At 42.0% G+C, this 26,831-nt stretch overlaps 1 protein-coding gene across 1 annotated transcript in view; it reads right to left on the bottom strand.

The window, feature by feature from the left end:
- Positions 1-26,831, bottom strand: part of LOC126236645 (glucose dehydrogenase [FAD, quinone]-like) — a 209,150-nt gene that overhangs the window by 123,811 nt on the left and 58,508 nt on the right. Inside the window, exon 3 of the mRNA XM_049946108.1 lies at positions 6,003-6,185. Coding sequence (XP_049802065.1) covers positions 6,003-6,185 — 183 coding nt within the window. The remainder of the gene's footprint in view (positions 1-6,002; positions 6,186-26,831) is intronic.

The raw sequence follows: 26,831 nt of genomic DNA on the forward strand, positions 1-26,831 counted from the left end.
TGTGGTATCTCTGTGCTTGATTGTAAAACAAATAAATCTTAATCGCAAGGAAAATAATATTAATTTGACAGGACTAGACTGAAGTGCCAAAATTATATCAACTAATGTGGTTTGGATATGAGTGGCAGTAGACGGATATCGTTTTGCACGATTTTCCAGGACCTTTCTTTCCTAAAATCCTAGAAAAGTTAAAACTAATCAACCGGGAGTTAAAGTGCATATTGCTAGCGTTATATTATACCCAATCCAGAATCAGATCATATCGGATCAGCAGTTCTACCGAGTGCAGTTTACTCATATCTGCCATATTGAGTCTGTATCTTTAAAAGCATAACCATTCTGACTGGTGTATGGAGGACAACCTAAGTTTAAAGATGTATTCGAAACCGTATAATAGTGCTGCGCTAATGCTCACAGTTAACGTCATTATCCTGTTATCTAAATTATTGCTGTGACATATAAGACATTCTGAATGACCTGTAACAGTAATAAACAGTTACATTTTATCCATTACAAGAAGATTGTTGCAATAATTGCATCCATGTTACTTTGCAAACGGAATCAGCCAAGCCTCTTTTATGAACCCTAGTTTCAATTTGCGTAATACACTTTTATCCTCAATTTATGTGCAGAGTGTCCATCCTAAGAGTCGTCAGGTGTATTTTCTCTGATGTTTCGGCAGATATTAGCAGTTTCGTTTTTGCAGTAAGTTGCTTTCATGCGACGGTCACTGTCAGTGGAAAGCGTCGGTTTGTTCCCGTTACAAACAAAATGATTTTTAAAGCGGAATTTTACATGCCAACTTATTAGAGTGGTCCCAGATTAATCTAGTGCGATATTATTTTATCTACGTGTATTTACAGGGGCAGTAAAACACGAAAAATCGCCAGTACTACAGCACCGCTGACTGCTACCGCCATGCAGAAGTGCTACTCAGTCGCTGCTGGAATACTCTTCGTTCTTTGTGTTTTACTGCCTCTGCTAATACATATGGTAAAATGCTGTGTAGTCGCCATTTTGCTGAGTACCTCCACACAATATGTTAGAACGACACTACATGCATAAAAGAAACACTGACACTGTTTTGTATATTTTGTTACTGACAATGTAATATATTTTACGGCCTACTGAAAGGTAACGCTATATAAATGCAGCGTCCACACTGCCAGTGCGATTAGTTTACTTATTTTTATTCGTGTAATCCAATCTCAGTCTCTCCTCTACAGTTTTAATGTTCTACATTTCGCTCTTGTTCATGGAGTTATTCCCAGATGCCTTAACACATGTCCTATCATCGTGCCCTTTCTTCCTGTCAGTGTTTACCATATGTTCCTTTCTTCGAAGATTCTGTGAACTTCCTCATTCCTTATCTTATCAATCCACCTGACTTTCAACATTCTTATGTTACACAGCATTTCATATGCCTGGATTCTCTTCTGTGATTTCCCTAAATCACTTCAGGCGAATGCCGGGATGGTCCCTTTGAAAGGGCATGTCGATTTCCTTACCCATCCTTCCCTAATCTGAGCTTGTGCTCCGTTTCTAATGACCTCGTTGTCGACGGGACGTTAAACACTAATCTCCTCCTCTTCCTCCTCCTCGATTGTCTTTTGTTTCCGTTTCTCCACACAGTCTTCGATTTACTTCCATGCAATGTTGTGCTTCAAACGTATATTCATAGAAATTTCTTCCTGAAACTAAGGCTTTTATTTGACACCAGGAGGGCCAGCTACATCCTCTTCGCCTGTGCTACTCTGCTTCTTATGTCCTTGTTTCGTGATTGCATCGTCCGTCGTGCTTCTAAGGTAGCAGAATTCCTTAACTTCGTCTACTTCGTGACCGCTGATTTTGATATTAAGTCCCTCTGTGTTCTCATTTCTGCCACTCCTCATTATGTTAGTCTTTTCCCGGTTTACTCTTAATACACATTCTGCAACTCGTTCATTTCATTTAACAAATGCTGTAATGCTTCTGCATTTTCACTGAGGATAGCAACGTCATCAGTGAATCTTATCACTATTTCACTCTCACCTTGAATTTTAGTCCCTTTCTTGAAACTTTATTTTATTTCCGTCAATCCTTCTTCGATGCCTAGTTTGAAAAGAAGGGGCGAGAAATACTGAATACCTGTCTTATTCCCTTTTGAATCCAGCGTTTCTTCCTTGGTCTTATATTCGTATTGTTCCGTCTTGATTCTTGTACATATTAATACTTAACCCGTCTTTCTATCTACACTGATGCTCATAAATTAAGGATAATGCTGATAAATTATACGCTCTGGTGGCCAGTTTGCGGGTTTAAATCACCTCGGGGTATGACCATGCGGTGCATTTGACCTGCAGTCGTCGCACGGTGGCTCTGGCAGCAGTCCACACACGCAGAGGTGTGTTGTTGCTTGTCAGAGTATGGTGCAGCGAGTAAATGTGCATACGTTTTCAGACGTGCTAATGGTGACATTGTGCTGAAAATGGCTCAAAGAACACATATTGATGACGGTATTAGGGGTAGAATACTAGGGCGACTTGAGGCTGGTCAAACACAGCAGGTCGTAGCACGGACCCTCTGTACGCCACAAAGTGTGATCTCAAGATTAGGGCAACGATTCCAGCAGACAGGAAACGTGTCCAGGTTCTGTAGTACGGGACGTCCACAGTGCACAACACCACAAGAAGACCGATGTCTCACCATCAGTGCCCGCAGACGGCCACGAAGTTCTACAGGTAGCCTTGTTCGGGACCTTACCGCAGCCACTGGAACAGTTGTCTCCGGACACACAGTCTACAGACGACTGAACAGACTTGGTATATTCGCCCAGAGACTTGAAATGTGCGTTCCACTGACCCCTGGTGACAGGAGAGCCCGTAAAGCTGGGTGCCAAGAACACAGTACATGATCATTGGAACAGTGGTCCCAGATTATGTTCACGGACGAGTCCAGGTGTAGTTTGAACAGTGATTCTCACCGGGTTTTCGTCTGGCGTGAACCAGGAACCAGGGGTCCTGTATGGAGGTGGTGGTTTGATGGTGTGGGGTGGGATTATTATTGGTGCACGTTCACCCCTGCAGGTCTTTGACAGAGGAACTGTAACAGGTCAGGTGTATCTTGACGTCATTTTGCACCAGTACGTCCGCCTTCTCCGGGGTGCAGTGGGTCCCACCTTCCTCCTGATGGATGATAACACACGTCCCCACCGAGCTGCCATCGTGGAGGAGTATCTTGAAACAGAAGATATCAGGCGAATGGAGTGGCCTGTCTATTCTCCAGATCTAAACGCCCTCGAGCACGTCTGGCATGCTCTCGGTCGACATATCGCTGCACGTCCTCAAACCCCTAGGACAGTTCAGGAGCTCCGACAGGCACTGGTGCAACAATGGCAGGCTATACCCCAGCAGCTGCTCGACCACCTCATCCAGACTATGGCAACCGGTTGTGCAGCCTACGTACGTGTGCACTGTGATGATATCCCATACTGATGTCGGGGTACATGCCCAGGAAACAGTGGTGTTTTGAAGCACATGTGTTTCGGGGCGGTTTTCTCAACTCATCACCAATACCGTCGACTAACAGATCTGTGTCGTGTGTGTTCCCTAGGTGCCTACGCTATTAGCACCCGTTTTGTGTAGTGGCACGTTGTGTGGCACCACATTCTGCAATTATCCTTAATTTATGAGCAAGAGTGTAGTTTACTTCCATTTGTCTCAAGATTTCGAACATCTTGCTCCGTTTCATCTTGCCGACCGTTTTCTCTAAACAGACAAGTCAGATGAGCGTTTCTTGATTTTTCTTCAATCTTGCTTTCATTTTCTGCAGAACTTCCCCTCTGGTTCCTTTATCTTCCCTAAAACCAAACTGGGCGCCATATAACATATCCTCAGTTTTCTTTCCCATTCTGTATTTTATTCTTGTCAGCAGCTTGGATACATGAGATGTTGATTGCGTGATAGTTTTCGCACCTGCTTGCTCTTCCTATATCTTCGGAACTGTGTGGGTGACACTTTTCTGGAAGTCTAATGATACGCCACAAGTCTCGTAGCAACTTGAACAGTCGTTTGGTTGCCATTTCTACCAATGATTTTTGAAATTCCGATGAAATCTTATTTATCCGTTCTGCTTTATTTGATCTCGAGTCCTCCTGAGCTCTCTTAAATTCTGACTTTAACGCTGGGACCCTTGTCTCTTCCCTTTCAACTCCCGAATGTGTTGACCCGTCATCAGACGATTCCTCGCCCTCATACAGGCCTTCGGTCTACTCTTTCCATCTCTCTGCTCTCTCTTTTGAATTTAATAGTGCAATTCCCGTTTTACTATAATGTTAGCACCCTTGCTTTTAATTCCATCGAGGATTGTTTTGAGTTTTCTGTGTGCTGATTCAGTCCTTCCGACGATCATTTCTTTTCAGATTTCTTCACATATTTTCTGCAGCCATTTCCGCTTCGCTCCCCTGAACGTCCTATTTACGAGTATTTCATTTGTAAGTGAGGTACAGGCGCATCGCTGTATTCCTGTCTTTCCATGAAGAGATTTGTTTCTCCACTTTTTATCGATCAGCTGAAGCATCTCTTCCATTGCCCAAGCTTTATTCGCAGTTATATTCCTTGTACCTATGTCCAATATCCGTGACTAACATTTTTAGAGATGCCCACTCCCCTTCAACTCACCTGTCTAGTGTGACATTCTTATCGCAGTATCTACATCTTTAGTGAAATTCAAACGTGATCATCATTGCTCGGTTCTTCAGTATCTCGCTTTCTTCCACACTGATTCTTCCGACGGTTTCTCTTACTCTTTAGTGAACTCTTTTTCATTAATAAATCATGATCCAAGCATATATCTTCTAGTAGATACGCCTTACACTGAAATATCTGATTTCGAAACCTCTGTCTGAATATTATGCAATCCAGCTGGAATATTCCCGTGCCTCCGCATGTTTTCCAAATATATTTCCTCCTCTGCTGATTCCTGAAAACAGTATTCGCTATTATTAGCTGAAATTTATCGCAGACCTCAATTAGTGTTTGTCCCTTCTCGTTTATGCTGCCTAGACCATATTCTCCCGTAACCATTTCTTTTATTCCACTCAACAGAACCTCATTCGAATCAACAAAGATTATTAGATTTTCATATCCCTTTATATAGTGAAATACTCGTTCAATATCTTCATATACTTACTCCATCTCTTCATTTTCTGCTGATCTACCATTGTTGGTCATGATTTTCTGTCGAAGCTTTATATTGACTGTTAATATGGAAAACACTTCATGTATTTTCCGCTTTGGTATACAGGATACCTGAAGATGGTCGTTGGAGGGAAACTGGTCGTAATAAGGAGATATTTACTGTCAGCTCTTGGCAGAAATGTATGATATTTTTAAGTACATACTGACCAGGGGTGCCAAGTATAAAAAATTATTGTTTAATATTGTCTTGAGGATAGAAACAAAGTTATTGACATTAATTACGCGCTGTCTCTAATAGACGAGATTATGACGATGTTCTGCTGATGGATGTTTCTTTTGGCGACACTAGCGACATTACGTCAGGTACGGAAATCACAAGCGTCTCTGGTCACCCCAAAACGTGGACGGTGTCAGCAAACATTTATTTCGTTGCGACGATAAAAAGACGAGAGAAAACACTTTTAACTACTACTCGACCAAGGTGTTGTTGCCTCCCTTGGCCGTTACAGTAAACAAGTACAGCGGTGACTAAGGAAAATGCATCGCACTGTTAATGATTTCAAGACAGCTGTGGATATACTGTCAAGTGGTTCAGCGTGTCCCCGTCAAATATCACGACAGAAACTCAAGATAAGCCGCCCTAACTGCCCTCACTTCCAGATGCAATAATATTGTGGTCGACTAATACGTACAGGAACAAATAGCTACACGAACTTGACAGTTGAACTAATGTGTTTACTTCCTTGAGCGGTGCTGGTAATGAGGAACGGGAAGCTGCTGGTAGTGCGTGTGTGCGGGTTGGACGGTAATGGGAGCTTGCGTTACCTTCCCCCTGGGCCAGTCGCAGCGCTGCTCGGGGTAGCCGAGACAGGCGGCTTTCTCGGGCTCGGTCTTGTAGTTCCAGTCCAGCTCCGGGTTGCCGTGGTAGTTGATCACCATGGACGGCACCGCGGAGCCCGGCGGCTCGTCCCCACCGGCCTCCAGCAGCAGCACGCGCCACTCCGGTACCTGCAGCACCGAACACACCAGTCACTGCCGAAATCCCTGCACCGTAACAAGGGACATTTACTAAGCAATTACTTTTTGTTATGAACGCACAGCTGGACAAACACAATAAATAAGAACTAGAGAAAGTCCCACAGTGCAGGTCGCACAGTACATTGTTGCTGTACTGATGTGTCATTAAGGGGGAACAATCATGAAACACATACACTATATAAAAGATGCACTAAATTCACAGTTTTCAAGATACGGCAATGAAATTTTGTACTATGCTTTACAAGAAATTAACACATTTACTGTTAGGCCCCTTGGACTATGTAGATTTAACTTTTGTTATAGAATTTAAAAATTTTATTTTAAAAAAGTAGCATATGTATCTTATGCTCACAAACAGTTCAAGAGATTTCTAAAAATTTTTCTCTGTTTAATTTTCTTGCATATAGTAAGCTTGTCTCATGAGGTTTTTTTGAACATATCAAATAGGACAATTTTCACATTTTTTAGAATTATAATTCCAAGCACTTTGATCCATATCTCAGTTTACACTCCGAGTTTCAGAATTTACTTGTCAGTCAACTTACATTGTGTTCACAGAAACAAAAAACATAATTTTCAGGATATGCAGTTTACAGTTCAACTTAACTTTTTTTCTTGTGTCATCTCTTCAGAAGGCCCCAGATTTGCACTCGGGGTCCTCTTTCCCTCCAAGGTTTCTCTTCTGGTGTCTTGTTTCTTTTCTTCTTTCCTTTACCAGGTCGTCATTAACTTTTAAGCTGCACAAGGGCGCAGTAAATCTATTTTTCTCAAGATGTCTTGAGTTAAATATCCTATCTTGCAGTCTATTTTCTCTAATACCTTAATCCTCTCTACGTTCCCATAGTTAAATACAGGAACTGCATCATAAATTGCAATTATGACAATTGTAGGAGATGAATATGTGTCAAAACTAGAACTACTTCCTCGTAAACAAAGTAGCTGGTTTCCTATTGTTTTTAAAATACGGAACAGAGTCTATAATACCAAAGTGTATATATCACAGATGTATCCCGTGCAAGTTTGTTTGAAAGCACTCCACAGTATCGTTGTTCATCGAGCTAGTAATGAAGTGTTGCTTCAAAAAGTCGGCGTGGCAGGAAGGTTGCAGCACACATTTAATTATTTTTCGGGCCCTTTGGATGCGATTTCATTAACGAAACTGTGGGAATTTACTATCTATGAGTTCTACTAATAAATAAATTGTAGACTAACATTTTCTGTTAATTTCATGATTGTCCCCCAATAACTAAGCAGCGGAGTCAATGACTACGGTAAATTTCCCAGCATTATTGTTCGCTGTACCGTTCAACCGCTCTCCATCGGTTCAGTTTCAGCGACAGTAAGACTCGAAAATGTACTGCATCGATATCAAGTAGACTTATTTATAAGACTGTGAGGTTCTATATGCAAAGCGCTTGTCACTGAAATCTCAGAAGTCTTTGGAAAACGATTTACAAATACATATATCTTTCTAAAGCGTCGGTAGAAACTGAATGACGTTTTAGGATATTCTTTACCGTTCTCATAATATACCGTGTTACTATAAATGATTCAATCGTTTTTAAAGTTCTATTGTTGCATGCACAAATGTGATTGATGCATTTGATGTATGAGCAGAACCATGAAATCAAATCGCAAGTGCACTTGCATTATTTTCGTTGTACTACATCTATTCTTTTAATCTAACACGAAAATTCGTATGGGTTTGGCCAATGTAATCCAAATGCATCTGCGATGCATCTAATACGCAACAGACAAATTCGCAATCCTTCATCACACAACACAAGCGAAGAAAATCAATCTTCTGAAAGAAATCGAAAGTTTTTGTCATTTTAAAAATCAGCCAGACAAACTTAACAATATAGGAACTAAAATGAAAAATAGATGTCTCGACAATTTTGCTGTTACTTTATGTGCGAATAATCAAGACCAATACAGCGATTCCGTTCGTAATCCCCACACTAATCATAAGTAATTTCCACAGTGACAAATAAAATTATTCTAGTTACCTACATATTAAGCGAAATTTAAATGTTCGAACCTCCAGTTTCTAACACTATAATAATTTTATTTTACGTTATTAATTTTTATGTTGACAATGAAATTATTGCATGAACACCACATGAATGGAATAACCGAAGAAATGCGAGAACTAAAAACTGTGACGTCAGCGAGACGCTTCGAAAGGCAATGGCTGTCCTTTGTTGTATCAACAACGTGCTGAGTATAAAAAAAATCCTTGTGGTATGTGATCGTCACAAGATTCTCATTTAAGGACACAGAAATCATATTTTGCGTTACGAAGTTGCGCTTATATAAGTTTAACACAACATAACATGTGTTTATGCAGTTTCACCTTTATTATGCTTATGAAGTATTATGCCCCAAAAAGTAATGCAAATTATATAGCAAAAGACAAACTTCATGTATTGCGGTTTTCTAAAGACGGTGTAATGAGACAGAAATGGTTCCATTCAATTCCAAGGTAGCATTTCAAGGTTATTAAGTATTCAGTAGTACGTTTTGTTTTGAATGTAATTTAGTAATGCATGTTTGTTTTGGATTACAATATATTATTATTTGCCGGGTCACTTGGCTTGAATATACACTGAAGAACCAAAGAAAGTGGTACGCCTACATAATATCGCGTAGGGCCCCCACGAGCCGCAACACGACGTTGCATGGACTCGACTAATGTCTGAAGTCGTGCCAGAGGAACTGACACGATGAATCCTGCAGGGCTGTCCAGGAATTCGTAAGAGTACGAGGGCGTGGTGGTCTCTAATGAGCAGCATGTTGCAAGACATCCCAGATATACTCAATAATGTTCATGTCTGGGTAGTTTGGTGGCCAGCGGAAGTGTTTAAACACAGAAGAGTGTTCCTGGAGCCACTCTGTAATAATTCTGGACGTGTGGGATGTCGCATTGTCCTGCTGGAATTGCCCAAGTGTCGGAATGTGTAATGGACATGAATGGATGCAAGTGATCAGACAGGATGCCTACGTACATGTCACAGAGTCTTACCTCGGCGTATTAGGGGTCCCATGTCACTCCAACTGCATACGCCCCACATCATTACAGAGCCTCCACCAGCTTGAACAGTCCCCTGCTGACATGCATGGTCCATAAATTCGTGAGGTTGTCTCCATACTCTTACACGTCCGTGGGCTCGATACAGTTTGAAACTAGACTCGTCTGACCAAGCAACATGTTTCCAGACATCAACAGTACAACGTCGATGTTGACGGGCCAGGCATGGCGCAAAGCCCTGTGTCGTGCAGTCATCAAGGGTACACGACTGGGCCTTCAGCTCCAAAAATCCATATCGATGATATATGTGAGTGCAGGCTGTCTCGGCGAATTTCATATATGAAGTCTTCACGGGTTGTCAGCCGAGTAGCGTCGTCGTCTCGTAGCAATGTTTCAATGGAATGCGCCTGAAGATGGAGACAAATTTCATGGAAACTTGCTACGAGACGACGACGCCACTCGGCTGACAACCCGTGAAGACTTCATATGTACCATATCGATGATGTTTCGTTGATTTGTTCGCACTCTGACACTGGTTGATGGCCCGGCACTGAAATCTGCAGCAATTTGCGGAAAGGTTGCACTTCTGTCACGTTGAACGATTCTCTTCAGCCGTCGTATTTTTTTCCGGTCGCAGCGATATCGGAGATTAAATCTTGATAAATCGCCATTGTAGCAGCAGTAACCGACGTAACAACTGCACCAGACACTTATTGTCTTCTATAGCCGTTGCCGACCGCAGTACCGTATTTTAAGTGTTTATATATCTCTGTATTTGAATATACGCGCCTATACCATTTTCTTTGGCGCTTCGGTGTATAACGATTAATGTTGTCTAACGTACTTCATTCCTCATTTTTCAGGTGTGCCACAAACATTTAACGACTAGCGACTTTATGTGGGATGTATTTGCCACATACGTAATAAACACAGCTGCTCCAATTTCGAAACCACGATTTCATTCAAATACCGATCGTCCTATCTACCTATCTTCATATACAGGACCATCCAGAGACCAGAAGGAAAAATCACATTGTCGGCAGCAGCCCGTATTGCAGGAGTGCATTAAGATTATTGTGGCCAGCCGTAATGAGTATTTAGAAAGAATTCATATGATAGTCTTCAGGAACTTAAGGATGACGTTACATAAGTATTTGTGAAAATGGTGGAGAAAGTGTATTATTTCTTTGTGTTTCGATCTATGTGTGCAGTCGCATTACTTAGGGTGTATTGCGATAGGGAATTACATGAAAGTAGATGTCTATTTAAAAGGAGTTCCATTAAACCAAATTCTAGCCACTGAATTTGTTGTTGAAGTTGTACTGGTAATAAATATTTTGTGAATACAACCGTGTTGTGCATGTCTCCGTGTTAGTGCATACAAATACTGTTTGGAAGTTTGTGAATTTTTCCTGATCAACTACTGTACGTTTCAAAACGTCCCACACGTTCCTAACAGTTCACACATGCGAAAAAAGAGCATTTTTTCAAAGACGTCGGTAGCATTGTTTACAAGTGTAGGGGAACTCGGGGTAGAACGGGATAGCGGGGCACAATGGGAAATTACTCTTTTCTAGATTGGACAGTGCTGAAACCGGTTGTATGGGAATGTAACTGTTTCTCCGAATGGAAGGGAAGTCAGGGCAGCCATTTTGATTTAGTTTGAAGTGCGAGATCTAAGTGGATTGTTGTCCGTCATGTTACCGCTTGCGTTGTTATAACGGATGGTGAATTTCAACGCCAGGTAAGCTGTTAATTGTTATTTATATACCCTAAAATGACACATTCCCTTAAAGTGCTTGGCATTTGTTATACTTTAGTTATTAAATGTGTTTAAGTACGCCAGTTATTACACTTCATAGAAGTTATTAACCTCAGAAGTGCTCTTGGGGTGGAACGGGACGGGGAAGAATGGGATAGTGTCCTTTTCTGCCACGTCATATTTTGATGCAAGTAGAAAACGAACTATATTCTTTTTCTTTCCCCCTTGCTGTTTCAGATGGTGCGAACGTACATGAAAATGACTGATAGACAGCAATGGGACGTAAAAGTGATGGAAATGGCAGTTTCAGCCGTTTCATCCTCCCAAATGGGATTTTTAAAAGCATCCAAGCAGTTCAAGGTACCGAAATCAACACTGGAAAGATATGTGCGTAAAGCTACGAATAATCCTGACTACATAATTGACAAATGAGGTGGGAAATTTAAAAAGGTGGTCACTGAAGAACAAGAACATTAGCTGGTAACATATCTCAAGTCAATGGAAAGCTGACTTTTTGGTCTAACAATGAAAGATCTCAGATCACTAGTCTATCAACTAGCCGAAATAAATGGCTTACCACACAGATTTGACAAACAAACTTGTCTAGCTGGACACGACTGGGTTAAAGGATTTATTACGAGGCATCCTACACTGTTTATTGGCAAGCCAGATAATACTTCTGGTGCTCGAGCAATAGGATTCAACAAAGTAACAGTTTCACAGTTTAACTCCCTTCTCAGTAATGTTATTGATAATTACAAACTAACTGCTGACAAAATATTCAACTGCGATGAAAGTGGCTTGACAGTTAACTCTAAGAGTCGGTCGAAAATAATAGCACTTAATGGGAAAAGGCAAGTAGGAGCGGTAACATCTTCAGAACGTGGAGAAACCGTTACAGCAATCATCTGCTTGTCTGCATCTGGGTTATACATGCCGTCCCTGCATATCTTTCCAAGGAAGAAGAAGAAACAAGAATGTGAGCTTGGATTGCCTCCAGGAGGCTGGTCTGAAGTTCACCCCTCAGGGTGGATCACTAGCGGATTATTTTTAGTATGGTTCAGAAAGTTTGTGGGGTTTCTAAGGCCACGAAAGAATCACCTGTGCTTCTAATTGTTGATGGACATTCAGTTCACACTAAAAACCTGGAGCTGCTTCATATGGCTAAAGACAATGCTGTAGTTGTCCTTTGTTTACCGCCACGCACTTCACATAAATTACAACCCCTGGACGTAACGTTTTTCAAGCCCCTGAGTTGTTATTACAGTGAAGAGATAAAAAAAATGACTACGGAGGCATCCTGGAAAAGCTGTCACTCTTTTACAAATATCATCGCTATTTGGGGCCGCGTTTTTACGTGCTGCAACGATGCCGACGGCTATAAATGGCTTTAAGAGAACTGGAATATGGACGTGTGACCTGAACGTGTTTTCGGACGCAGACCACCTCCCATCAGCGCCAACAGATGTTCAGTTCGAAAACTGCGAAAGTCCGACTACAAACTCCACAGATGGGCAATCTAACACATTCATTACAGGCTCTCCGGTGTCTCTGTACCTGCCACTAACAGGCCTACGACTATGACTGACCAAGGCTCCATCATTTACCCCCAGCCTGGATGTTCATGGATGCCAGACTCTCCCAACCAGCTATGTTCGCCTAACAACTCAGCTTTCCAGATATCGCCCGAGGCTGTCATTCCAGTCCCACTAATCTGTCAAAATACTCGGCGGACTACAAGACGAAAAGGAAAAACCGTCGTACTAACAGATCCTCCTTATAAGAAGGAACTGCGGAATGCTGTCGCACGTAAAGTAGGCCTACAAAAAGAAGGAGGGTGCACAAATATGAACAATATCAAGACAGAGACGTCAGGTGCAATGCAACTTAAGGCAAAAATATCAAACTGTACACCCACAAAAAACAAAACAGAGTACATCAAAGACCTTAAGAAAAATAAAAGGAAGAAGATGATGGATAAGAGAGAATCGGAGAGAGAGGATGCTGAGTGTGTCTACTGTTGGGACTTCTACTCCGTTCCTGATGAGGGCTGGTTAAAAAAAATAAAAGGAAGAAGATGATGGATAAGAGAGAATCGGAGAGAGAGGATGCTGAGTGTGTCTACTGTTGGGACTTCTACTCCGTTCCTGATGAGGGCTGGTTCGCATGCCAGAGGTGTTTCTAGTGGGCACACAATTCATGTGCTGGCATAGACAGTGAAGATGAAGAGAATATACTGATTTCTGACTATTGTCGAAAGGACTAGTAGTTAGTGGTTTGGTGGTTATTAAGCACTGTAAATTTTTCAGAATGACATTAAAATATTTTCTTATTTGGAAGAATGACTTTCAATTGTTTAAATTACACATTCCTTGGTCTGAACTTCTTTTTATACAACATTTTGTCATAGTTTAATACGATATTCGTAATTCAAATTCAACGTTTATGCAATAATTTAACAAAAAGTAACCTTATCCCATTCTGCCCCGTGGGTGGGGCGGAACGGGAAATATGCAAAACTTTCTTTGAAAAATTGTAATAAATGCAAAATGTATTGTTTTAAGTGATTTTAAAATAAGGTACATTAAGTTACATTACAAGGTGTTTTTTACAACTTTAAGAAGTGTTTCCTTGTGTTCCCTTATTTTATACAAATTGTCAAACATTAAGAATCCCGTTCCGCCCCGAGTTCCCCTATCTGTCTGTTGTATATGGTATGCACGAAATTAGTCGGAGTTATGCGTTCTTGATTGCTTTTACCTCATTTCAACATAAGGAACTGTGTGTTTTCCCTGTAAACTAAACTCATTCACGTATCAACTGAAAAATCGCTCATTTTGCAGACCACACAATTCTTTTGGGGCTGACTATGACTTCACGATGCAGTTGTTTGGTCCTCTCTCTGGGTGGTGTTAATTAGACACCCACTTTTTTATTCTTTGGTCAAGATAAATCTCCTTGAGATGAATAGATAAATTATAGCTTTGCACAATTCCTACGTAATGTGCACAAGCCAAATGTCAAAACTGTCAAAACAGTTAGTATAGTAGCATTTTGCAGACCGAAACGAATGGAGACACAGACTGTGAAGACGCTGCCAAATTAGAAATTTGGCAATTTTAAAGGCATCCGCTAATTTATCTTCACATCTTTGTGTTCTCATTTCGTTTCGGTAACATATTGTGGTTTTCCATACACATAGTCGCTTGAAAATGGCTGCATAAGCCGAATCCGATTGTGAATAGAAAGAAACATTAAATAAATAACAGCCAAAGTAGAAAAAGTGACACACACTCTCGATTACTACAGGCTGTGGTACCCTCCACGAACAAGATGAACAGCATGTAAGTGTTCGTCAAATTTAATCTCAATTAGGTGTGGACTTAAAACGAAAGATTTTAATTTCAAATAAACTTGTAACGACTAAGAAAATATTGGACACTGAACTCTGTGGCGGCTTCTAACCGTACATTCCCAGTTGTTTCGTAAATAGCTCCTTGGCGGACCCACCTTTACTGAAACTTCTGTGCTTCTGTTAACGTGTAGTTCCACCCGTGTCAGTTTGCGCTATTAGTGAAGATACACCCACAATTTCCAAGTGGCCATATATCAATCATATGTCGTCAGTTCAGTCATCATCTCTAGTTCTATGATGGGATTTGTGAAAATGGAACGAGATCCCGAAATTAGTTGTGAAGCTAACAAATGAGTTTTATACGGCCGAGGCTATTTTGCTAAAGCACTGATCCTTTCACAACTATATGCAGCTGCGGCAATCGAAGCCGTCATGTCAGTTCCAGGATACATTCTAGTAGGTCCACTGAGACTAGCTCGATTTCTCGTATGAAGCGTGGAAAGATCCACATTCTTCTATCGAAGCAAGTGCCAGCTATTCAAAAGTTTTGTTGCTTATTAGACGCTAACCGTTGCCTGGATAGGTCCACGCAGGTCTGTTGCGCAAGCATCGAACACTTCTATGGCTGCGGTCAATAGCGTGTGAATTGCCTCAGTCTGCTACGGCGGGGAGCGAAGAGTATTAGAACCATAAAAACAGAATTCCGTAACAATATTTTCTGTGGACCTTGCCTTGGTGTCGTGATTTCCCTACTGTGCTCTTGAGAGGATAATGCTCGAAGACGGTCATTCACAAGAAGAGTAGCCGTCTGGTTTGCAAACTGAAACGCAAATTAGCGACATCGAATAACAGAGAACCTGGTACAGTGTATGGAGAGAAACCTTCGTTCATCGGAACTTTCAGTCTGATCTCGTCGCGTCATACACGAAGTGAGAGTTAGGGTTCGTCAACGAGGTATATTCAAAACCTCTGTTGGGCAACTACAGACATTAATTTGTTGAAGAAATCGACAGTCAGTTGCGTAAAACAAAATGTTATGTCTTTACCGGTTTCAGGCAGCTGATGCCTTTTTTTCAGCAGGTTAGAATTGTGTAACAATATTAGCGAGCGTAAAAAAAAAGCAGGCATACGCAACTTAGAAACATGTTGCAAGATACTATTCTGCTACAGAATACTGCTATGCATCACTTTTGGCCGTTTGGACTTGATGGTGCGCTTTAATTTTTGCAGTATGTCCACGTACCGCTGTGCGTTAATTGTGGCGCAAAGTTCCAGAAATTCTATAAGAAGTGGGCCCCTTCCAGTGAGAGAAACAGGTATGAAAACCTGACCATCAAGGAGTTAGCGTGCCTGTTGTTTCGAATACACTGCAGAAGTTTCGCTGGGAAACCCTTACACATCCTCCATACCGTCCCGATCTCTCCCCATGCGATTTCCATATTTTTGGAGCCCTGAAGAAAGACATTCAAGGCCGTTGATTTGCTTCGGTCGAACAGGTGGCCGCCTGGGCTCAATCACAGTTCCATAGGCAACCGCAAACAATTTTCTATGATGGCAGTGACCATCTTGTCTCACAGTGGCGTGAATGTATTAACGATTATGGCGACCACGCTTAAAATAGTCACACTTTATTTTCTTCCAGCTGCCTCGTTTTCATTTGACTGACCTTTATAAATATCTTCAGACATCCATTTTTTATTGCGTAGAATGTTCTTACGCAGCATATAACTGCAGTTTCATAGTCTATTTCTAATCACAGCTACACATCAGCGCACGAAATTAATTGGTTTGTGTTTAATAATCCTAACACTGTCCACTCTTCAGGTTGTTGTAATTCTGACACTGACAAACCCACCTACAGAGCACTAGAACTTTGTTTCCGCAATTGCTCTCAGACAAAATTCGTTAGGTGCAGCACCTGTCTTCCACAAATCTTTCTCGCCGTTAATTATTCAGTTTGCGTGCACCGTTTTATTTCTTCTGATATGTCTGCTGCACCACACACATTCACGAGCTTTTAGTCAAACACCGTACTCTGCTCCCTCTTGACAAATTCATCTGTCGTTTCAGGCATGGGGCGTCCTTAGCGTAGACCACCTAAAGGACAGTGCGGCACGTTGAAACGTCTCTGTTGGGTTCGTCTAATGCTATTTAACTTGTTTTTTGTGCTGTCACGCTCAATTATGTGTAATTTAGTTTTGTACTTAGTGTTTGTTCCCATTCAGTGGTACACAATTACATTAAAGTGTCAGTTTTTCCAGTAAATATCCAATCCTATGTACATTAGCTAACATTTTTGCTCCCAAATTTCATTTCTCTCTTTGTCATCGAATGAGTGAGCGAGTGTGTAAGTTGAATTTGTTTTATACATGGTGGCAGTGCAACGCCTGGCTGTCTGCTGTGGTAGCAACAGTGTAGTCAACATAGCTTTCTCAGTCAAGGGAAAAGACATTTTTATCCCTTCGGTAGCCATTCGACATAGTTAAATTGCTGGTGTAAATGTCCCTTCTGGTTACCTAGGGGACGTACGATGGAAGGAAAGCGTAGTCTCGGCAATCGGTACTAGACCTTCGGTGTCCACCCCCGGTAGTTGAATGGTCAGCGCGGCCGAATGTCAATCCTAAGGGCTCGGGTTCGATTCCCGGTTCCGTCGGAGATTTTCTCCGCTCAGGGACTGGGTGTTGTGTTGTTCTAATCATCATCATTTCATACCCATCGACGCTCAAGTCGCCGAAGTGGCGTCAAATCGAAAGACTTGCACCCTACAAACGGTCTACCCAACGGGAGGCCCTAGTCACACGACATTTTATTTGCTGGACCATTGGTGGGTGAAGACCGTACTCTTAAGAGCGACTTGGAGTTGGTGAGTGTGTCAATGTCTGTTAGTGTGTAGCTATTCCAGCCCATGTACACGTTTGATCTGCTAGTTCATTTTCAAGTTTGGTGGTCGAACTCTTGCAGTTTTCAGAGTATATTGTTCTGTCCGTAGTAAGCTTTTCCGGTCCTCGCTTTGTGTAAGCGGAACACGTGGTTTAGGAAGTTCTTTACTCCAACAAAGATTTAAAATTCAGTTGTCTGGCTTCTCTTTTAACTGGAACGTGTGTGTGAACTTTTCTCTCGTTTATGTGTTTTTTTTTCTTCTACTTTTAATTTAGTTTCAGTTTTAAGATTTTGTAGCTATTTTCATACCACATGATGGTTATTTCACCGTGTGTAATTTCACTACCATGTTAAATAAGTTCTATTCTTAATTACGCGTGATATTTTATTGGTACTTGTAGCTATACGGTTTACGTCTCTCTTCTGGAAGTTTTCACGAGTCTTAGTAACTTTGCTTTCTTCATGAATATTCACGGCATTTGGTGGTGTTTCACGACAACGTACCTTAGTTTCATGTGCAAGATGATGCAGATAAACTTCTTTGACGCAAAGTATTCCATAGTACTCTTATTCACAATAATTCAATCATAGCGATGGGGATGACCCTCTGAGCCTCTGACTTACTGTGATGCACAAAATTCCTTTTATCTCTGTACTTATCTTGTACGTTTGTGTGAACTTTTCCCATGCACTCGTAGGATTTCTTTTCTTTTCTTTTTTTGCCTTTATCATCCCAATGTACCTCAGCAATCAATGTAATAAGAATGTAAGTGAGTTATCAGTTAAATAACAGTCACCGACAGATCATAATTTAGAATTATTTTGTGAATTTTTAATATGATTTCTGACTTTAGTAAACTAAGTTAAACTGTGATGACTGTTTCTCAGACAAACACGTCCGCTTTTGTAAGATTATTTTTAATACATCCCACCGGGCGTTTCTGAAGCGCCAAAGGCAGGCCTTATATTTGTAGGCTATTGTCTAATTACATTGTTCTCTTTGTTGAGGCTTAAACTCCTGCTTACACAGAATTACTCGATATAACGTTTGTACTTAAATTGTTGCCACATGCTCTTTTCAGATATTCACTTGGATCATTTTGTTAATATTAACACGTTAGCTATGCTTACCAATTCGGTGATTAGTTCAGTTCGTACATTAAATTTTCCCATTTTTAGTTAAACTGGGTGACGACCCAGAAAAATTTTGTGGCTCACTAAACGTAAAAGTAGAGTACATAGTTCCACATTGACTAACCTTCTCCAGTTTCTCTTTGACAATCACTTTGCAGATAACCGCTCACTCTTTAGTAATCATTTTACATTTCACTTAAGCACTGTTTCTTCATTGGTGAACATTTCGGAGAATTTTACCGTACAAAACACAAAATGTTATGGTGACATCGTATTTGTTTATCCATTTGACTAGAATGAAAAGACGACAATTTTCACTACGCTGTGGTATTAAAAGAAATCCCATCATAATAAAAAGCTAAAATTGCTCTCGATGTAGTATCTTCCGTACGTAAATTTTAAGTATTGGTATTACTTGTAAATACTTAAAGAGCTTCTTGATCACCAGAATAAACTATTGCATCAATAGAAACATTTTACTGGCAAACCTCTTCGATCATATAGTCCACTATCAAGTAAAAAAAAAAAAAAAAAAAAATCCAACATATATATACTATGTGATCAAAATATCCGGACCCCGTCAAAAACATACGTTTTTCAAATTGGGAGCATTGTGCTGCCACCTGTTGCCAAGTACTCCATATCAGCGATCTCATCGGACATCGTGAGAGCAGAATGGGGCGCTCCACGGAACCCATAGACTTCGAATGTGGTCAGATGAATGGGTGTCACTTTCGTCATACATCTGTACGCGAGATTTCCCCACTCCTAAACATCCCTAGGTCCATAGTTTCCGATGTGATAGTGAAGTTGAAACGTGAAGGGACACGTACAGCACAAAAGCGTACAGGCAGACCACGTCTGTTGACTGACAGAGACCGCCGACAGTTGAAGAGCGTCGTAATGTGTAGTAGGCAGACACCAACACAGATCATCACACAGGAATTCCAAACTGCATCAGGATCCACTGCAAGTACTGTGACAGAGTAATCCTGGATTTCGTGGTCGAGCGGCTGCTCATAAGTCACGCATCACGCCGGTAAATGCCAAACGACGCCACGCTTGGTGTAAGAAGCGTAAACAACGGACGATTGAACAGTGGAAAAACGTTTTATCGAGTGACGAGTCACGGTACACATTGTGGCGATCCGATGTCAGGGAGTGGGTATGGCGAATGCCCCGTGAACGTCATCTGCCAGCGTGTGTAGTGCCAACAATAAAATTCGGAGGCGGTGGTTTATGGTGTGGTTGTGTTTTTCGTGGAGGGGGCTTGCACCCCTTGTCGTTTTGCGTGGCACCATCCCAGCGCAGACCTACACTGATGTTTTAAGCACCCTCTTGCTTCCCACTGTTGAAGAGCAATTCGGGGATGACAACTGCATCTTTCAACACTATCGAGCACCTGTTCATAATGCACGGTCTGTGGTGGAGTGGTTACGCGACAATAACATCGGTGTAATGAACTACCCTGCACAGAGTCGTGACCTGAATCCAATTCAGCACCTTTGGGACGTTTTGGAACGCCGACTTCGTGCCAGGCCTCACCGACCGACATCGATTCCTCTTCTCAGTGCAGCACTCCGTGAACAATGGGCTGCCATTCTCCATGACACCTTCCAGCAACTGATTGAGCGTGTGCCTGCAAGAGTGTAAACTGTCATCAAGGCTAAGGGTGAGTCAACACCATACTGAATTCCAGCATTACCGATGGAGGGCGCGACGAACTTTTAAGTAATTTTCAGGCAGATGCCCGGATACTTTTGATCACGTAGTGTAACACACAACAATAGCAGAATATGATCTGAATGTCTATCTTTTAGCAATGAAAAACACATCTCATCATTTCATGTCCTGGTTATTATACCTAGGATGCTGTATGTTTTTCTGACAGTAAATATGATTATAAAGGAACCAAACTGGACAGTGTTTACGTGATGATGTTACAGACTTTTAGGGTGATGAAGATGTACAAATATATCGAATTTTGGTAAGAAGCCCTTGTGATTCATCAGTTTTCTCACTGCGTATTTCTTGCTCGAACAGTCCACGGGTGTACTGCCGGTCCATAGTGTCCAATGGGCACAATATTTCGGTGATCAGACACGTCGCCATCGTCAGATGCGCTGACGAAATGAGCTCCTGAGGGCGGGCGGCCGCCTTAAATCCGCTCCCATCGTGAGACGTTCTCTCTGCGGTCCGCACCCGCGCGTCAGTGGTTGGTGAGACGCTGGCGTCGGCGTCTGTGGTGGCGCCGGTGTAATTGCCTCGTCCGCCCTAGTCGCCCGTTCGTTTCCTTTGCTGAGCGTCTTTTTAATTAGACTCAGTGCCTGTTCCCATGCTCTGCTGAGGTTGTAGCCGCAATCTCGGTTGTTCAGTCCGTCCCTGGTACGAATTTCGATAGCCTCTCTAACGACGCTGTCCCAGTATTTAGATGTCTGTGCCGCCGGCCGGAGTGGCCGTGCGTTTCTAGGCGCTACACTCTGGAGCCGAGCGACCGCTACGGTCGCAGGTTCGAATCCTGCCTCGGGCATGGATGTGTGTGATGTCCTTAGGTTAGTTAGGTTTAATTAGTTCTAGGCGACTGATGACCTCAGAAGTTAAGTCGCACAGTGCTCAGAGCCATTTGAACCATTTTGAGATGTCTGTGCCAAGAACCTGGCATGTTGGTAGTCCACTTCGTGATTTTCGGACAAACAGTGCTCTGCATCCGCCAACTTGTTGGGGTACCCAAGTCGAGTGTGCCTCTGACGTTCTCGGCAACGATCTTCGATGGTGCGCACTGTCTGTCCAATAGAAGTCTTCCTACACTGACACGGAATCTGGTATATGCCGGCCTTCCGCAAACTATTACTAATGAAGATTTATTTAAAATTATTGACAAGAGCCACGCCAAGATATCCTTGTAAGTTAACCACGAAATGTGTACGTAATCTCATTGCAAACATTGTTAACCACAGTTTCAAGAAATCCCATTGCTGCAACTGATTAGTGTTGTTATGTTTTCTACATAGATGTGTTTTGTATGAAATTATTGTGTGTTTTTTATCTCTGTTTCCATATTGTATTAATCATTAAACTCATACTATTATTTTATCAATATAATACTTATAATACTGTAATTTTAGATTTTGTCTGCCGATTTATGTCTTATCAAACAATACCAGAAGGATATCATAAAGTTTAGAGACTGCCTCTGTTTGCAAGCAAGTGCCTTACTTACATACGTTACGCACTATAAATTCAAAATACTTCATATAGCTATATAGCAGTGCCAACGTTTTTGCTATTGCTGGAATGCGACCTGGAAGTCTTTTTGAAGCGCGTCAAGCATCTTCCGCGATTCGCGCTGGATTCTCGCCATGGCGTCAAAACGGCGACCTTTGACGTTTAGTCACCCGCAAAGATCCTCGACATGAAGGTCATCCACGGCACGCTGACGAAGGTCCTGTAGGGCTACGACGCGGTGTTCTTTCTGCACCTGAGTCGGCAGCCAGTGGGTGAACTTGGCCGCAACAACTCGCACGCTGAATTTAAATCTGAGGGTGGCCTGCACTGTTCCGTACGACACTCCGACAATGGCAACAATGGCGTGGACTCTTCTCCGATAATTCTTGTGCACAAGTTGCCTGTCTTGGCGTATTATAATGTCGATAAAAGTTCCTATCAAATGTCTGAACAGCAAATAGGTGCTGGACCAACTAAGTACGTTTTATTACCAAAGTTATGTTATAAGGAGTGAACAAAATTCGCGCACTCGGACTTTGCAGAGCGATTCCTCACATATTAGATATATAAAAATGTCTGTCATAAAAGCCGGCCGAAGTGGCCGTGCGGTTAAAGGCGCTGCAGTCTGGAACCGCAAGACCGCTACGGTCGCAGGTTCGAATCCTGCCTCTGGCATGGTTGTTTGTGATGTCCTTAGGTTAGTTAGGTTTAACTAGTTCTAAGTTCTAGGGGACTAATGACCTCAGAAGTTGAGTCCCTTAGTGCTCAGAGCCATTTGAACTATCTGACACAAAATCTTGTCCCGCGCGTATTTCTGTCAGTAAATGGACGTTCAAGATTCGCAATATGTCCGAACTGTTATCACTTGTACGGTAACTTCCTTGTCAGCGTACAGCAGTAGTGTTGTGAAGTTGGTGCAGCGGATACCGTTTTGGATTAGCATGCAGGAGGTCAAGAGTTCGATTCTAAGTCGACACATGTTTGTTTTTATTTGCTAAAAGTAGTCAGCATGGTGCGGTATGTGGCGTGTTAATAGTCATTCAGCGATTACAGTGGGTCTTCTTCAAAACATTTGCCTTTACGTACTGCGAACACAGAAATGAAAGTACAATCGTTTTCACTGGTCAACGTTTAAAGAAGCGCTTTGCAATTCGTTGGGGCCTTTCGTCAATAGTAGGGCTTGCCTCGTGCTTTGCAAATAATTTCCAATCTCGGTTACAATTTGCATGTATTGTTACCATTGAACAACTAATTATGTCATTCAGCATTGAGTCTGGTAAGCGCATGTTGTTTAGGAAGCATCTTCATGTGTTACTACAACGACGATAATTATTACTGTTTTTATTTTTATTACTATTGTAATCTATGGAATTGTGGAAACATCACATCCATTACCTTTAGGGAAACACTGTTATTCGAAAACGAACATTTCATAATTATCATGGTCTGGACGAATCATGCAGAATACAAATTGTAAGAGAAGTGGTGCGCGTTAGCTGGAACAGCGTGCTGCGACTAAAGACGTTTTTATACTGCTTGCGCTTTTCACAAGACAAGAACTAGTTGCTAACGGAGCAAAATTCTCGAGACAGACTCCATGTACATCCGCAAAAATATCGTATTTTCTTCTTGTGTTATTCTAAAACAGTGTCGCAGATGGTGTACACAAATGATGAACATTTGGATCTGCTTCTGGTCCTTGGTGCATCTGATAACTTCGCTGGTATTGCCGCCCGAGAATATGCTCCTGGACGTCATCCATATAAAAATATGTTTCGTCGTCTGGAGGTTCGCCTTCTGGAGACAGGTTCTCTCCTTCCACCATCACATGACAGAGTTCGTCCATGGACTCTCCATACTCCAGCTACCGAGGAAGCTATACTGGATGTCATACACCAAGAATCGCAGCAAGGTACACGTAGCGCAGCAAGGCAGCTGCGTGTCTCGCAATACACCGTCGTAACCGTGCTTCACGAGCATGGGCTGCACCCTTATCATTAACGCAACAACGGTACCCTACATAATCGTCGTCTGAGGATACAATTCTGCGAATAGTTCCAACAACAAGTACCCAGCGACAGCTTCATAAACACTGTAATATGGTCAGCAGAATCAGCGTTCACTCGTGAGAGCCTCTCCAATACGCACAATGCCCACCATTGGTGTGACGATAACAAGCACTTCACCCGCGACTGTGGATATCGAGTTCGCTTTGGAATTAACGTATGCGTCAGAATATTGGAAGACAGGAGTTTCGGTCCCTACTTTTTGCCTGACCGGCTGACTGGACAAAGATAACATGCACCCCTCTCAAACTATTTGTTGACGCACTCGAAGATGTTCTACTTAATGTTCGGCAGAGGTTATGGTTCCAACTTTATGGTGCACCTCCACACTTTGGAACTGATGCGCGATGGCATTTAGACAGAATATTGGAAATGGCTCGGACGGAGAAGTCCAATTGTATGGCCTCCGCGTTCACCTTGGGTTTCCTACTCTGCGGATACTTGAAGGAGCACGTGTATTCTACTCCGCAGACATACGTGGAAGAACTGATAGCGCGTCTTCATGCTGCTCTTGTATTTGTGGATGCAGCCATGTTACGAAGAGCCCAAAGCAGTATGATCCAGAGGCTCGCGCAATGTTTGGACGTGCAGGAGGGTCGTTTTGAGCATCTGATCTGGGGAAAATGTATTCTTTTGTAAACGTCATTGTGGTTGTTGTTGTTCTGGCCTTAAGCCCAGAGACTGGTTTGATGCAGCTCTCCATGCTACTCTATCCTGTGCAAGCTTCTTCATCTCCCAGTACCTACTGCAACCTACATCCTTGAATAACATCGGGGATAGGCTGCAACCCTGTCTTACTCCGACTCAACCACTACTTCCCTTTCATGCCCCTCGACTTTTATAACTGCCATCTGGTTTCTGTACAAATTGTAAATAGCCTTTCGCTCCCTATATTTTACCCCTGCCACCTTCAGAATTTGAAAGAGTGTATTCCAGTCAACATTGTCAAAAGCCTTCTCTAAGTCTGCAAATGCCAGAAATGAAGGTTTGCCTTTCCTTAATCTATTTTCTAAGGTAGGTCGTAAGGCCAGTATTGCCTCACGTGTTCCAACATTTCTACGGAATCCAAACTGATATTCCCCGAGGTCCACTTCTACCAGTTTTTCCATTCGTCTGTAAAGAATTCGTGTAGAATTTTGCAGCTGTGGCTTATTAAACTGATAATTCAGTAATTTTCACATCTGTCAACACCTGCTTACTTTGGGATTGGAATTATTATATTGTTCTTGAAGTCTGAGGGTATTTCGCCTGTCTCATATATCTTGCTCACCAGATGGTAGAATTTTGTCAGGCCTGGTTCTCCCAGGGCCATCAGTAGTTCTAATGGAATGTTGTCTACTCCAGGGGGTCTTGTTTCAGCTTAGGTTTTTCAGTGCTCTGTCAAACTCTTCACGCAGTATCATAGCTCCCATTTCATCTTCATCTACATCCTCTTCAATTTCCATATTATTGTCCTCAAGTACATCACCCTTGTACAGACCCTCTATATACTCCTTCCACCTTTCTGCTTTCTCTTCTTTGCTTAGAACTGGGTTTCCATCTGAGCTCTTGATATTGATACAAGTGGTCCTCTTTTCTCCAAATGTCCCTTAAATTTTCCAGTAGGCAGTATCTACCTTACCCCTAGTGATATATGCCTCTACATCCTCACCTTTGTCCTCTAGCTATCCCTGCTTAACCATTTTGCAGTTCCTGTCGATCTCATTTTTGAGACGTTTGTATTCTGTTTTGCCTGCTTCATTTGCTGCATTTTTGTATTTTATCCTTTCATCAATTACATCCTGTATATCTTCTGTTACCCAAGGACTTCTACTAGCCCTCGTCCTTTTACCTACTTGATCCTCTGCTGCCTTCACTATTTCATCCCTCAAGGCTACCCATTCTTCTTCTACTGTATTTCTTTCTCCATTTCTGTCAATCGTTCCCTAATGCTCTCCCTGAAACTCTCTACAACCTCTGGTCCTGTCAGTTTATCCAGATCCCATCTTCTTAAATTCCCACATTTTTTACAGTTTCTTCAGTTTTAATCCACAGTTCATACCCAATAAATTGTGGTCAGAGTCCACATGTTGTTGTTGTCGTCTTCAGTCCTGAGACTGGTTTGATGCAGCTCTCCATGCTACTCTATCCTGTGCAAGCTTCTTCTTCTCCCAGTACTTACTGCAACCTACATCCTTCTGAATCTGCTTAGTGTATTCATCTCTTGGTCTCCGTCTAAGATTTTTACCCTCCACGCTGCCCTCCAATGCTAAATTTGTGATTCCTTGATGCCTCAAAACATGTCCTACCAACCGATCCCTTCTTCTAGTCAAGTTGTGCCACAAACTTCTCTTCTCCCCAATCCTATTCAATACCTCCTCATTAGTTACGTGATCTACCCACCTTATCTTCAGCATTCTTCTGTAGCACCACATTTCGAAAGCTTCTATTCTCTTCTTGTCCAAACTGTTTATCGTCTATGTTTCACTTCCATACATGTTTACACTCCATATAAATACTTTCAGAAACGCCTTCCTGACACTTAAATCTATACTCGATGTTAACAAATTTTTCTTCTTCAGAAACGATTTCCTTGCCATTGCCAGTCTACATTTTATATCCTCTCTACTTCGACCATCATCAGTTATTTTACTCCCTAAATAGCAAAACTCCTTTACTGCCTTAAGTGTCTCATTTCCTAATCTAATTCCCTCAGCATCACCCGATTTAATTTGACTACATTCCATTATCCTCGTTTTGCTTTTGTTGATGTTCATCTTATATCCTCCTTTCAAGACACTGTCCATTCCGTTCAACAGCTCTTCCAAGTCCTTTGCTGTCTCTGACAGAATTACAATGTCATCGGCGAACCTCAAAGTTTTTACTTCTTCTCCATGAATTTTTATACCTACTCCGAATTTTTCTTTTGTTTCCTTTACTGCTTGCTCAATATACAGATTGAATAACATCGGGGAGAGGCTACAACCCTGTCTCACTCCTTTCCCAACCACTGCTTCCCTTTCATGCCCCTCGACTCTTATAACTGCCATCTGGTTTCTGTACAAATTGTAAATAGCCTTTCGCTCCCTATATTTTACCCCTGCCACCTTCAGAATTTGAAAGAGAGTATTCCAGTTAACATTGTCAAAAGCTTTCTCTAAGTCTACAAATGCTAGAAACGTAG

The sequence above is a fragment of the Schistocerca nitens genome, chromosome 1, assembly GCF_023898315.1.
Source record: "Schistocerca nitens isolate TAMUIC-IGC-003100 chromosome 1, iqSchNite1.1, whole genome shotgun sequence".
Lineage (NCBI taxonomy): Eukaryota > Metazoa > Arthropoda > Insecta > Orthoptera > Acrididae > Schistocerca > Schistocerca nitens.